Source organism: Callorhinus ursinus, unplaced genomic scaffold (assembly GCF_003265705.2).
Source record: "Callorhinus ursinus isolate GAN/ISIS: 27379988/994484 unplaced genomic scaffold, GSC_fseal_2.0 scaffold66, whole genome shotgun sequence".
In the NCBI taxonomy this organism is placed as follows: domain Eukaryota; kingdom Metazoa; phylum Chordata; class Mammalia; order Carnivora; family Otariidae; genus Callorhinus; species Callorhinus ursinus.
In genome coordinates this window covers 7,064,130-7,077,411 of record NW_027397128.1, presented here as the reverse complement: position 1 = coordinate 7,077,411, position 13,282 = coordinate 7,064,130, and the positions used below count along the sequence as shown (strand labels likewise).

Genomic DNA, 13,282 nt, shown 5'->3' with positions numbered 1-13,282 from the left:
GACGGCATTCCACTCTTTCAGATACCCTGTCTGTGTCCTATGCCCACCTTATTCCCCCTCCCTAGAATGCCACAATCCTTTCTCCCGCCTGACCGGTTCAGCCTGGCCTCATCCAGGAATCAAACAGGGTCCAGCTTGGTGGGCCTTTCCAGCCCCTTGTCTATCATAGGTCATGTCTGGCATTTACATGTTGTGGAATCAGGAAATGGAGCAAGCATTCCCCACTAGCCACCACTGTGTGCACCCAGGCTATCTGACTGGGCACCTGAATCAGTTCATGGTTGCCATGCCAGTTCTCTGTGGATACTGCAGCCTGCTTTGAAATCCCAACCCGGTTGTTGGGGGGCCTTGACTATTCGAGGGAGCCATTCCCCTCATCCAGGAGCTGCCTCGTCTCCTTGCCCCCAGCTCCCAGTATCTCTGCACACAGATGCCTCCTAAAAGACCACAAATGTCCCTAAAAGCACCAGTACCAGGAGAAAGAGTGCGTAAGAAGCTCCTGTTACTCGGCCTTTTCTGCCCCCAGATCAGATCCCTTGAATATGCAACATCTCGTGGACCTTGGTGTTTGGGCTGCTGTCCACTCCCTGGGGGAGCTGACCCTGTTATCGGACCACGAGCCCCAGCCTAGCTGAACCAGCCTCACTCCTTTCTGACTCACTGCAAGTTCTAGCATGCCCTCGGGCTGTGGTCTCTGTGCTTCTGCTAGTATCTGACCTTACTTTGCAGTTTCTAACCAGCTTTTGAACACATCTGATTGGATTCTCACAAAAGTTCTGGGAAAGGAGAGGTAGAGAGGGCGTTATGCTCTGTATATTGCAGACGAAGAAACTGAAACTCAGGGTAGGTATCATGTGTCCCGGGGGACAGAGCTCATAAATGGCAACCCCGGTCTCCGTATTGCAAAGCTTTCCTCGCTGCCACCACCACTGCGGTCACTCCGTAGTTTGACTGTGTGGCAGGTGCTACGCCCACTCACCTCCCATTTCTCCCCTACATACACTCTTGTGACAAGCCTCAGATCAAAAAATCAGTCCTGGGTTAGCCCTCCCTGCAACACTGTGTACTCCAGCTCCCCTCAGAGTCCTTTGGCCTGCTCCCATCTGGTTCACAGGACGCAAGGGTCAGTGTCGTCCCTTTGGCTGTATAGCCGGCTCGTGGCTTATTGTCCCACCACTGCCCCCTGGGGAGGAAAGCCTTGATCTGGAGTTGGAGCCTCTTTCCAAGGGAGATTCTCGTGGTAGAACCGTTTGGAGAGAAACTCGGTATCTGGGGCAATGATGGATTTCGCAGTTCTCCACGTGGGGAGGGCAGGAGGTTCTTGTGTGGAACCGGGAGGACATTTTTAAAGAGAAAATCTTTTTCTTGATAGCCTTCTGGACAGAGAAGAGATGCTCTGTGTTCCTTGTGCTCTGTTGGTGGTGGTGGTGGGGAGGATTTTGATAAGAAAAGGGATCTCTCCTATCGTGGGAGACCTGGGGGTGGGGACCTCTCTTCTCCCAGGATATGGTGTCGCTTTCTAAAGAGAAAGGACTTTTTTTTTTTTTTTTTTTTCAGAAAAGTAATCTCTCTCCTTTAGGAAAGGGGGAAGCTGTCAATCAGGGATTGCCGAGGGTGGGGGAAAGGCTTGCTATCTCCTTTCTTTTCTAAAGGAGAAACCTCCTCGAATGAAGAAACCATCCCTGCTTTCTGTCTGAAGGGGAAAGACTGTTTCTAGAGGAGAACAATTCTGATTAGAGAAAATGCCTGATTTGCTCTTCTTTTCTGATGCATTTGTCACACAGAGTCACCGGACTCTGACAGGGAGTGGGAAATCATTTTTTTCTGTTAAGAGGTAGGGGAGGGGCGCCTGGGTGGCTCAGTCATTAAGCTTCTGCCTTCGGCTCAGGTCATGATTCCAGGGTCCTGGGATCGAGCCCCGCATCGGGCTCCCTGCTCAGCGGGAAGCCTGCTTCTCCCTCTCCTGTTCCCCCTGCTTGTGTTCCCTCTCTTGCTGTGTCTCTCTCTGTCAAATAAATAAAATCTTTAAAAAATATATTAAAGAGGTAGGGGAACTGAGGTGAGAAACTTGCGGGGGCTTGGGGGGGGCTTTCACTCCGAAGTCTCCCTGGTGAGGGCAGCAACTCTGAGTTGGGGAAACCCCTGTGAGGCTGGGAAAGCCTCTTAGGAATCCCAGAAATGCAGAGTGCTAAAGGGAGCTCAGCCATGTGCTAGGCCCGCCTTTGTTTGCTCACAGGGAAACTGAGGCTTGGGGAAGGGAATGTCTTACTCCTAAGGGACAGAACAAGGACTTGAACCCAGCTTGGTCAAATCCCAGGTTGGGGCTTTTCCCATCACATCTGCCAGACGGCAGGGAGGCTACCTGGTGCTTCGGAGTAAGGAGATGGGGTGAGGAGACACCCCCCCCCCCCCGCCCCAGCCCCGGCTATGAAAGTTCTGACCTGTGTTTGGAGACATCTCTGGGATGGGAAGCATTGATTCCTGAGGGAAGGCAACTGGGGACGAGGGTCGAATTAGGGACTATGTCCAATCCAGGTAGAGGGGTCAGAGTCCAGCAGGTGGCTTGTGGGGGCATCAGTTTGTAGTGAGGTTCGAAGGAGGAAGGGGGCTATTTCTCCCAGGAGCTTGGAGGAGGGGCCCTCGCCCAGGACCCGTGTGCTGCCCTCTCCGACCTGCAAAATCTTTCTATCATTTCCTGTCTCTCCAGATGGAGTTGTCATTGTAATGTTTTTCAAATCAGAGGAAGGGGCCCAAGGAAACTTCTTGAGGTAATGTAAATGTTTTATAATATATTGCGGCCGTGTTTACGAAACTGCACGCAATCACGAGAACTCCATAAACTATACTTAGAATGGATGAAAAAAAATAAAAGGAGAGGAAGGGGGTCAGGGCATCTGATCCCCATAAAGCTGTGATTAAAACATTGTTAAGGCCCCCCCAACCAAAAGCCAAAACGCAAAACTAAACCAACACCGCCCCCCCACAAAAAGAAAAAAAAATGAGGCAGGGATGGCTCAGGGTCTCACTATTTCTGTTGCCCATTGCTTTCTAGATCAACAAAAAACCAAGGCCAGCTCATTCAGGGGGAGGTCAGAGGTTGCAGGAGAAAGAACTTGACAAACACACAAGCCACCTCCTCGTTTACTGCAAAATCCTGTGTAATGTGTAACATTGCAGGCACAGAGAGGCCTTGGGAATGAGGCAAAGATGGCCCTGACCCACCCCCACTCCAGCTTATCCGCCTGCCCCCCCCCCCCCCCCATCCCTCCCCCCCGCCCCGGGACGTGTCCCTCCTTTTCCTTGTGGCCCGCAAAGTGCTGTCCCTCCTTTTCTTGCCTTGCCTACCCTCCCTTCTTCCCCCCACGTGTCCACAGCACCCTCCTTCCGTTCCACTTGCCCATGTCCCTCCCCACTGACATGACTCCAGAAATAGGGTCTGTGCCAACACGGGGTTAAGATTAGTTTCATAATTCGAGATGCTGTCAGAGCATCCTATCTCTTGTCCCCAGTGGCCCCAGGGAGAGAGAAGGGGAAAGGGGGTACAGACAAGAAGAGCTGCCCGCACGCCCCCCCCCACAACCTTGAGCACTGGTGTGGGTGACCTCCGGCTCCCCACCCCCTTCGGGCCCCTCAGACAGAAGGCCCTGCGAGGGAGGGAAACCAGGGAGGGAAGGGAGATTCTGATGGAGCAGTCCCTAGCAGACAGAGGCCTGCACCCGGGCAAGGGAGAAGGAGGGGCAAGCTCCTGGGCAGGGTGGTGGGGGGTCCGGGTGTGTGTGTGTGTGTGTGTGTGTGTGTGTGTGTGTGTGTGTGGCGGGATGGGAGGTTGCCTGGTGTGTGGCATCAGCAGGCCGAGCAGCGGTCGCTCTTCTCAGCCAGCCCGGCCCCAGTGCCGGGGCTGCGGCGCAGTATGTCTTTCAGGGAGCCGTCCTGCTCGCTCAGCAGCTTGTTGATCTCATTCTGCTTGTATTCAGGTGAGAGGCGGTGGCCGAAGCCCGAGCCCTTGCGGGAGGGCGGATTGGAGCGGCGCTGGGCTCGGCGGGCACAGGCCCGGATGATGAGGTACACCACCTCGGCCACGTTGAGGATGATGCAGATGCCAGAGGCGGCCAGCATGAAGACCGTGAAGACGGTTTTCTCGGTGGGGCGGGACACGAAGCAGTCCACCGTGTTGGGGCAGGGGTAGGCCTCACACTTGACGAGCCGCACCATGGCATAGCCGGGGTAGAGCAGATAAAAGACGTACATGAAGGCAGCCTCGAACAGCAGCCGGAAGACCACGCTGATGACATAGGTCCACCACAGTGTCCCTGAGATGTGAACCTTGTGCCTCTTCACCTCCTCCAGGTGCAGGGGGTCCGCGTGACCCTCGAGGCGCAACATCTTCTTTTCTATGTGCTGCTGGTGAGCCACGTGCATGGCCACGAGGAGAGCCGGGGTGGACACCAAGATGAGCTGCAGAGACCACAGGCGCACGTGGGAAATGGGGAAGAAGTGGTCGTAGCAGACGCTGTTGCAGCCAGGCTGAAGGGTGTTGCAGATGAAGGAAGACTTCTCGTCACCCCACACGCTCTCCGCGGCCACCACCAGCACCATGATCCTGAAGATGAAGATGACCGAGAGCCATACGCGACCAATGGCCGTGGAATGCCGGTTCACGCCACTGAGCAAGGTGTACAAACCTGTCCAGTTCATCCTGCCTCATTCACACCTGCAAAACACGAGCCACAAAGCAGGCTGGCAGAAAGCTGGACACCGTAACACGGCCTGACACACCCCCCCCACCCCCGTCACCCCTTCCGAGAGCCAGTGACAGGAAGGGAAGAAGGATGGTCATCGCTTTCCTCATCACCCCATGTCCCTTGCCAGCCTCTCTTCCTCCTCTTCCTCCTCACTTGACTTGACCTCCCTGAGCCCTATCTCCCTTCGCTTTTGTCCAACGGTCTTTCCTCTCCAGAGCCCTTTTCTTTAGCAGGCCCATTTTGTTCTGCTATCAGCCATCATCTTTAACTCCCCATCCCCCAGCTCCTTAGCTCTGGACCTGGGGCGAGCCCAACAAAGCCCATTACCTTGGGGAGCGCCTATCCCTGAGGCCACCCAGACAGGTCCCCTATGGTCTCATGTCTGTGCAGGGGGAGTGGTCCCTGGGTCCGCGCCTGCGTTCCAATTCATCGCCGCCCGGTGCTGGGGAGTCATATGCTGCTTTATACCCAGTGTCTGCACAATGGGACCTTTGTGGGGCTCTGAACAACGCCCTTTAGAATTCAGATCAAACGCCCTGACTTCCGCCCACCCTACACACAGAGCACTTGTGTCCCAGCGCCGGACACCCAGCCTGCACCCACCTGTTCTGTGCCCGCCCGGTCCATCGCCGCACCCGCCCCACAGCCCCACCAGAAGAATGGCCATGGCGGGGGGTGGGGGGAGATGGGACAAAGACAGGTGCATGTAAAAGGGGACCCGAGGGGACCAGGAGGCTCCGGGCAGAGGCTGTCGCCCGTGACTCTCCTAGAAACTTAGGGTCAGCAGGATTTTTCCTAGGTTGAGAGCCCCTGCACGGTATGTACGGGTGAGCTCGCTCGTACGTCCCATTAGCTTTCTCCCCACACATTCTTTCTTCGGACCCACTCAGCAGGCCTCCAAGGACTTTATCCCAGTCTGTCCAGATGAGGAGGTCGCAGCTCAGATAAGTCAAGCAACTTACTCAAGGTCACACAGCTAAGAAGTGTTACGGTAGGATGAAACGCACAAGCATCTGAGGCCGAGGCTTAGGCTCTTTCCCCGGTAGGCCCTTCGTGCTTTTCGCAGCGGGTGTCGGCAAAAGCAAAAGCCAGCCATTAAGAACGACAACAAAAGCAAGGGTTAATGCACCCCAGGAGAGCACGAGGAACATGGCAGCTGCAGACCCCTGAGTACTTTCCAACTCTGGTGTCACGGAGCAAACCCTGACCACCCCTCCTTGAGCTTCAGGTGACAGGTGGGCATGCGGTGAGTGCAAACCAGAGTGAGAAGGCAAAAATTAACAAGCAAACAGAAGGCTGGAAGATGGCACAGAGAAGAGTCATACGCCTTTGGGTTTGAATCCGGGTTCTTCGCCTAACACGACCGCGGGCTAGCTCCTGACCTCCTCTGAGCCTGCTCGCTCATCTGTCAGTGGGTTGTTAATACCCAGGGTTACTGTGAGCTTCAGTGAAGCCACCTGCAAAGAGGTCTTGGCCCGGCTCCACTTTCATAGCTGGTGATCAAGGGAGGTAGGCACCTTATCGGGAAGAGAAAACATGTTGCTTCAGGGGACTGGGTGGTCTGCCAAACCCAATGTCCCTCTTTTCGCTGCCCAATGCTGCCGTTGACATATAGTGTCTGTGCAGAGATAGAACAGGCTGTTCCATCCTGCCCCCGACATCAAATGGACATTGTGACCTCCTGGGTTCCCGAGCCTGCCAGTGGCTCTAGGGTAGAAACTCCCCTCTGCGCTTTGCACAGGGGAAGAAGGCCGCCCCCCCTACCTCCCATCACTTCTGCCAGTAAGTTGAAAGTAGATCATGCTGGAAGCAGGGACCTGGGTGTGAGGAGAGCACACAGGCCTGGACCCGTGGGGAATGTAGGGCATTTCCTGCCCCCCATGCAGGGGCAGTGGTGGTGGCAGAAGCCCTGAATCGAGGTCGGGGTGCTCTTCTCTCTTGTAGGGGGAGGGGAAGATATTAGCCATGGAAAAGCTGGGGAATGGGATGAAAAACCCCAGGAGACAAAGGGATGGTCCACGGGACACAGAGTACTTCTCTGAATAAGGTTTTCTTTTTTTCATTTAACGTAAAAAAAAAAAAAGGCTCTAGGGAGTTCATGCTGGGGCCTAAACCAGCATGGGGAAGCAGGAGCATAGGTGCCCTTTCTCCTCAGCCCCGGGTTCTGAAGGCAGGGCTGCCGCAGGAGGCCCGATGGTTACACCGTAAAGAAATGCCTCATCTGGTGACACACGTTAGATTCACAAACAGGTGGTCAAGGAACATTATTAAGAGTAACCATTTACTGAGCACCTGTGAGGCCAGGCTTTGTATGTGCACGACCTCATGTAAACCTCAGAACAGCCCCATGAGGTAGGTGCTGCTTTTCATCCTCATGGCACACAAAAGGAAACTGAGGTAACACAAGGTGAAGGGACTTGTCCAAGGGTCACATGGGTCAGTGCAGTTAGTGTGTGATGGAAGTGGGATTGGAGTCGGGCCAAGCTGACTCCAGAGCCCATACTTTTGCCCAGAAGCTCTACCACCTTGGCTAGAATTATAATTTTTCTTTCTATGAGTGTTTTATTTATTTATTTATTTATTTATTTATTTATTTATTTATTTATTTATTGAGAGAGAGAGCGAGCGAGTGTGTGGGTCAGCAGGTGGGGAGAGGGGTAGACAGAGGGAGAGGGAGAGAGAGAGAATCTCAAGCACTTTCCACCCCCAGCACAGAGCCCAAGGCGGGGCTCGACTGAGCCACCCAGGTGCCTGTCTGTGAGTGTTTTTAGAAATAAGGAGATTCAGGGGCGCCTGGGTGGCTCAGTCGGTGAAGCGTCTGACTCTTGGTTTCGGCTCAGGTCATGATCTCAGGGTCCTGGGATCGAGCCCCGCATCGGGCTCCCTGCTCAGCGGGGAGGCTGCTTTTCCCTCTCCCTCTGCCACTCCCCCTGCTTGTGCTCTCTATCAAATAAATAAATAAAATCTTAAAAAAAAAATAGGAACAAGGGGATTCAAAACTGGTCTGGCTTGTATTCTTCTCTAACCCCTTCTCCCATTTCCTACGGACTGGTAACTCTCCCTCTCCTTCCTTCCCAGGGCTTTCCGCTGCCTTCTGATCTGCTCTGATTTCCCCTGCTTTACCTTTCTCGGGCTGCTTCCTCAAACTCCAAAGCACACTTCAGCTGTTCTCTGTGCTCCTCACGGGTGCTCCTCAGTCAGCCTGGCCACTCCTGAATTTCTAGGCTCTTGCAGCTCTTCACCTCTCATTTTGCACCCTCTGGGACTTAGCCAGTAAAAGTTCCCTTTGGGGCCCCTAAGCACCCTCGTGTGGGCACTGGGATCTCGAATTTTGCTCTCCCCTTTAGATGGAGAGCTTATCCCTATGTCAACATCAGTACCTCAAGGGTTTCATTCTAAAAACATCCAGGGGAGGGACCTGATTTTGAAATCTAAACCGTTTTTGTGACTTTGGGTTAAAGTCCAAGTATTGATATGCTCTGTGTTGCTCCAGACCTGTTTCTGCTCTCGGGTTTAATTAGACAAGACTCCCCTGGCTCTGTCAGGCCCTGGCCCTGTCCTTAGATTCCGATTTGCCCAGGCACCCAAGCACAGTTCAAGATTAGGAGGTCGCACTTAGTCCATGTAACAGTCCTGTAATATTATCCCCATTTTTCAGACAAGGAAGTTGAGGCTCAGAGAGGTTAAATAACTTGCCTCAATGGCAACTCTGCAAAATGGTAGAGTCAAGTTTCCCATTACTTTTCTTCTCACCTCAAAGCCTTTGTACCTCGTGCCGCCTTGTACATTGTCTTTTGCTCTGCATTCTCACCGAGATCTGGCCTCTCTTACTCTGTATTCTCACCGAGACCTGGCCCACAACTCAAAACTTTGACTCCTTCCCACGTGTGCTTGCGTGCGTGGGTACGTGCAAACACACACACACACGCAGATGTGCGCACATACCCAGATGTGCGCACATACCCGTTCATCAGGTCTCTCTCTCTGTTCCCACCTCTTCCCCGTCCCTCCTTCCAACTACAGGAAATCCTGGTGTTTTTTTGGTTCGGGAAGAGGGCCCTGGCTGGACAGGATGAGGTTCTGTTCAGCCTCTGACTCCACAGTTCCTCCCCCCACTTCACAAGCAGTCTATGGCCAGGAAAGGACAAGGGGCTTTCTTTGGGATTTCTCCTGGAATTTCAGCCTGCCTTCGTCAGTTTGGCGTGGCCAAGTCCAAACTTCTCTAGCCCTCTCCCTCTGCCCCCTGCTTCTCTTCCCTGCCTCTGTCCCGGGGCCCCAGGACACCTCAGGCACTTTGCTCGTCTCCTCTTGGCCCTGCCATATATACTGTGGCCAGCCTGGGGTCAGGGTCACTCTAGCTCATTCCAGATCTCTCCTTCCCTCACTCAGTCATGGTCTTTTCATAGGAACTGTTAATGTCCGCTCCCTTACTCACTCTGTGGACTACACCCTCTTACTCCTCCGCCAACTATCTGACTTCCTGTTGCTCTTTCCTTGGGCTTATTATAACATAACAGCCACCATTTATGGAATGCCTATGGTGTTCCAGGAGCTAGATGTTCATTAACTCCCATCCTCACAACAAGCCTGTGAGCTGTGGCTTATTGTCTCCAATTCACAGATGGGGCCATGGAGGCTCAAAGAAACTGAGGAACTTACCACACAGCTGGTCGGCAAGTGCTGGAGCTTAACTTAGGACTCTTGTTGACCCTTCGCCAAAGTGTGGGTCCCTTGCCCATTGCTCTGCTGCATCCTCATCTGCAGGTCTTTCCATTCGAAACCCTCTTGTCTAGAGCCTCCTCTCCCCACCTCGTTTTCTAGGTCCGTGCACTCAGCCGTGCCATCCCCAACAGCTGGAACAACTTCCAAACAGCTGGGGGGCCACCCCTCCTTTAAATCTCCAGATCATCAGTTACTGGCCAGCTCAGCTTGAGTCTGCCTCCCTCCCTCAAGAAAACAGAAAGCCATGCTCCCAAATCCCAGCCCCGTTGGCTGTCCCTCTGCACCTGCTGAGTGCCCTGTGTTCATCCGTCTGCAACCCCAGGTTGGTTGCATGCCTGCTTTACCTTCTAATCAGGGAAGGAGCACAGCACCTGGCAGTGCCCAACGGTCCCACCAAACCCTCACCCTCTTAGGCAGGAAATGTCTTAAAGAGAAGAACTTGGCCACCCTGGGCCTGGAGGGGGTGGGGGTGAGGGCTCAAATCTTCCTGAGAATTCAGCCCTGTGAGGATGAAGAGAATCCATGGCTGGGGGGAGAAAAGGGGGGCGGAGAGGAGAAGCCACTCGGAGCCCAGAAAGAGGCTAAGAGTTGAAGCCTCCAGAGAGAGGCTAAGCAAGCCTGGCACCTGGCAGGAGGGGCCTCATTCTACCCAGAGGGAAGCACAGAAGGGACCTAAGTGGCTTAATGCTGAGGCCAGGAGAAGGCAAAGCCCAGGCCTCTCCCCAGCCCCCATTTCTGCCCCCCCACCCCGTGCCACACCAGCTCCCCCTCCCCAGCCCCCCTCCCCCAGTCCCCAGCTTCCTCACCTGGCGGCTGCTGCCCTTTCCCAGGGAATGTCTGCAGGCGTGTCTGTGCCAGGCCACTAGGTACTGTCAGCCCAGTCCAGGGGAGGGACAAAGAGCCCAGGGCCAGAGCCAGATATGGCCCACAGCCCAAGAGGAACCAGACAAACATTAACCAGCCCTGCCTCCTCCCACACACAATCATTAAGTAAGTTTGATCCCCTGAGCTCCCAATGGGTTTGGTGAGAGATCACATAGCCTGGAGTTGCTGCCCCGTCCCAGATGGAGAGGGGCATCACTGTCACCCATGTGCCCATGTTTAGCCTGGACCTGGGTTTGTTAACAGCCCTCAGGCTTCCCCCATCCCCTGGCCATCAGTAGATCCAGTGTGTGGCCCTAGTTGCAGAGAGGGCTCCTGCCCTGGGGGCCATCCCTCCCATCCCTCCCATCCCTTCCAGGTCCCAGCCTCTAAAACGATAGGACTATGGGGAGAAAAAAAAAGACAAGGGCAGTGCCTCCTGGCACCTTGACATCAAGGCGAGGGGGATGGGAGTGCTTCCCCCAGATGGCAGGACCACGATGCTCTGTGGCCTATGCTTAGTGTCTGCGTCCCGAGTGGCTGGGGACTGACCAACGCATTTCCAATCCCATGCCAGAACCCATTGCCTTCTACCCTCCAGGCCAAGGCAGTTGAACCGCAAAGCATATGATGTGCAGCAACAGATCTTAGCAATCATTAAGGTAAACAGCAGAGAGTCAACCATTAACTGAGGGGTCAGTCCAGTTTGAAGGAGGGTTTACCTGAAGACCCTGCTAATTCTGCAGCCTGAGTGGCTGTGAAGAAATAAGTGAAGTCAGCAGAACCCGGTCCCCTGGCTTCTGCCCTTCACAGGAGCCCAAGCTCACTGCCAGAAAGAGTGCCAGAGCCTCGGCTTCCCTTGGCCAGCCCCGGGTACACGGATACATTGGCCAGTAAGTCTCACTGGACACCTACTGGGCACCCAGGCCGAGACAGGTAAGGAAGGAGTAGGTGGCAAAAGAGAGGAAAGCTTCCCAGCTGTTTTTAAGGAAGGTATCAACTTCCTGAGGACACAAGACCAAGACTCAAGAAGTCACCGTGAAAACTCTCTGGGTACGTTCGGTTATGTGGTTCTTGACGTTCACTGCTGAGGAGGTTTGAGGAGGGGGATGAGGAGCGTCAACTGACGTCATCAGGGGAAGGCTTTCTAGAGGAGGTGAAGCTTGAGCGGAGCGAGAAAGGACGGGTGGGAGTTTGAAAGGGGAAGGGCAGGACCAGCATTGCAGGGAGGAGGAAGAGTGTGAGTAAAGTCACAGCGGTAGGAATAGGCAGGGTGTGGCTGGGGACAGAGAGGAGGCAGGGCAGTGGTGGGTGGCCCTGGAAGATGCCATCAGTCAGCTGAGGGGATCGGAGTAGGAAGGGCAGTTAAAGCCAGGTAGGGAATTCCTTTAAGGAGCGTCTGGTAAACTTGCTATAAGGCAAAACTGAGCTCGACACCATGGGGGGGTGAGGCTGCCTGCCATCCACCTGCACCTGGCGATTCCTGCTGCGTATACAGTGGTGCCGAGTGGATAAAGTGTAGGGCTTCCTTTGCAAGTATTACTTTGTTTGATCCTCAAAGTAACCCTGTGCGCTAGGCATTGTTAATATTCCCACGTGCCAGGGAACTGAGGCACACAGATGTTAGGTGACATAACTAACTGTCATCCAGCTAGCAACAAGGCTGGATTTGAACCCAGGCAGTCTGGCTCCGGAACGTGGTCGGTTAACCACTACATCGCAGCTCAAGGAGTTCTACGGGTCCCACTGCGAATCAGAGTAAGGACTGGTTCCTGATTCTAGAAGGTACTCAGCCAGCAGGAGAGAGGGGTACCTACAATAATGGAGTGTGTTCTGAAGGCCATATGCAGATATGAGGTGCCAGAAGGCGTTCTGAGGTAGGACAAGAGGGTACGTTTAGTGGAAGAGGCAGAGTTGAACTTGGGTCATGAAGGAGATGGAGAGTCCAAGCATTCCTGCTGACAGCAAGCAGTGAGATGTGTTTAGGGAATGGTGGGCAGACCTGTTTGACCAGAAGAGAGAGCTCCTTTAGCAGAACTCCTTGGAAGGGAAACTGTGGGTCAATATCAGTGTGTACTCACTGTTCCTTGGAGTTCTGGCAGAATTTCTCTAAGGTGAGTCTAGTTCTGTGTGTAGTTCTAGGCTGCAGGGAGTCTATTTGAATAGTTTGGAGCTGTATTTTTTTTTTAAAAAAATGGTTACTAGAATCTAAAATCGAGGAGCGAGAAAGGAGGGCATGGCGGGCGGTGGTGGGGGGGAGACGGGAGGAAAACTGTACTACAGTGAGCAATGTAAATCCATCTGCTCCTGGGAAGCAGCTAAACTCAGCTTCTGCCTTGAATCCTGAGCACGCTTTCTTCCTACAATGGGTGTTTGGGGAGAATATTTTAAAATTTTACATCCGCCTGCTTATTTCCTCAGATTCACTCGGGGAGAGCTTCTTTAGGTCTCGAAACAGACCCAAGAGGCCCCAAACGTAAGCCTGCTGTCTCCGGCGTGGCTCAAACGTCAGCCCAAATGAGGGCTTTCCCTATTCCTGTTCCACCCAGGACCAGGACGGACGAAGGAGGGAACCGATCCCCCTTATCTAGGAGCACATCTCACCAGCCGCATCACTGGAGTTCAGAGCTTCAGACCTCGGCATGGTGATCCAGAGACTTCCTCAGATGGCATGCAGCAACACTGCCTCGCATGTGGGGTCCATCATCCAGCCCGTCCCTGGGCCTCATTACCAAACAAAATGCGGCATTTTGTATGGCTTTGATCAGTGAAACAGCATTGCTGTACAGCTCAGAAATCAAAGGCGCCAGCCTCCAATATAAATGTTGCTTAAGACACACAGGCAAGGGGTGCCTGTGTGGCTCAGTTGGTTAAAGCGACTGCCTTCGGCTCAGGTCATGATCCTGAAGTCCCGGGATAGAGTCCCGCATCGGGCTCCCTGCTCAGTGGGGAGTCTG

General features: G+C 53.9%; 1 protein-coding gene across 2 annotated transcripts; it reads right to left on the bottom strand.

Moving 5' to 3' along the window:
* Window positions 1-3,123: 3,123 nt before the first annotated feature.
* Window positions 3,124-10,351, bottom strand: GJB1 (gap junction protein beta 1). 2 transcript variants are annotated; one of them, XM_025849849.2, is made up of 2 exons: window positions 10,271-10,351; window positions 3,124-4,711 (listed from the first exon to the last, which is right to left on the bottom strand). In XM_025849849.2, the coding sequence occupies exon 2, from the start codon at window positions 4,693-4,695 to the stop codon at window positions 3,844-3,846; it is 852 nt and encodes a 283-aa protein (XP_025705634.1). In that variant the 5' UTR covers window positions 4,696-4,711; window positions 10,271-10,351; the 3' UTR covers window positions 3,124-3,843. The 2 variants fall into 2 exon arrangements, with proteins under 2 accessions (XP_025705634.1, XP_073741905.1); XM_073885804.1 differs by lacking the exon at window positions 10,271-10,351 and adding an exon at window positions 5,070-5,216.
* Window positions 10,352-13,282: the final 2,931 nt, after the last annotated feature.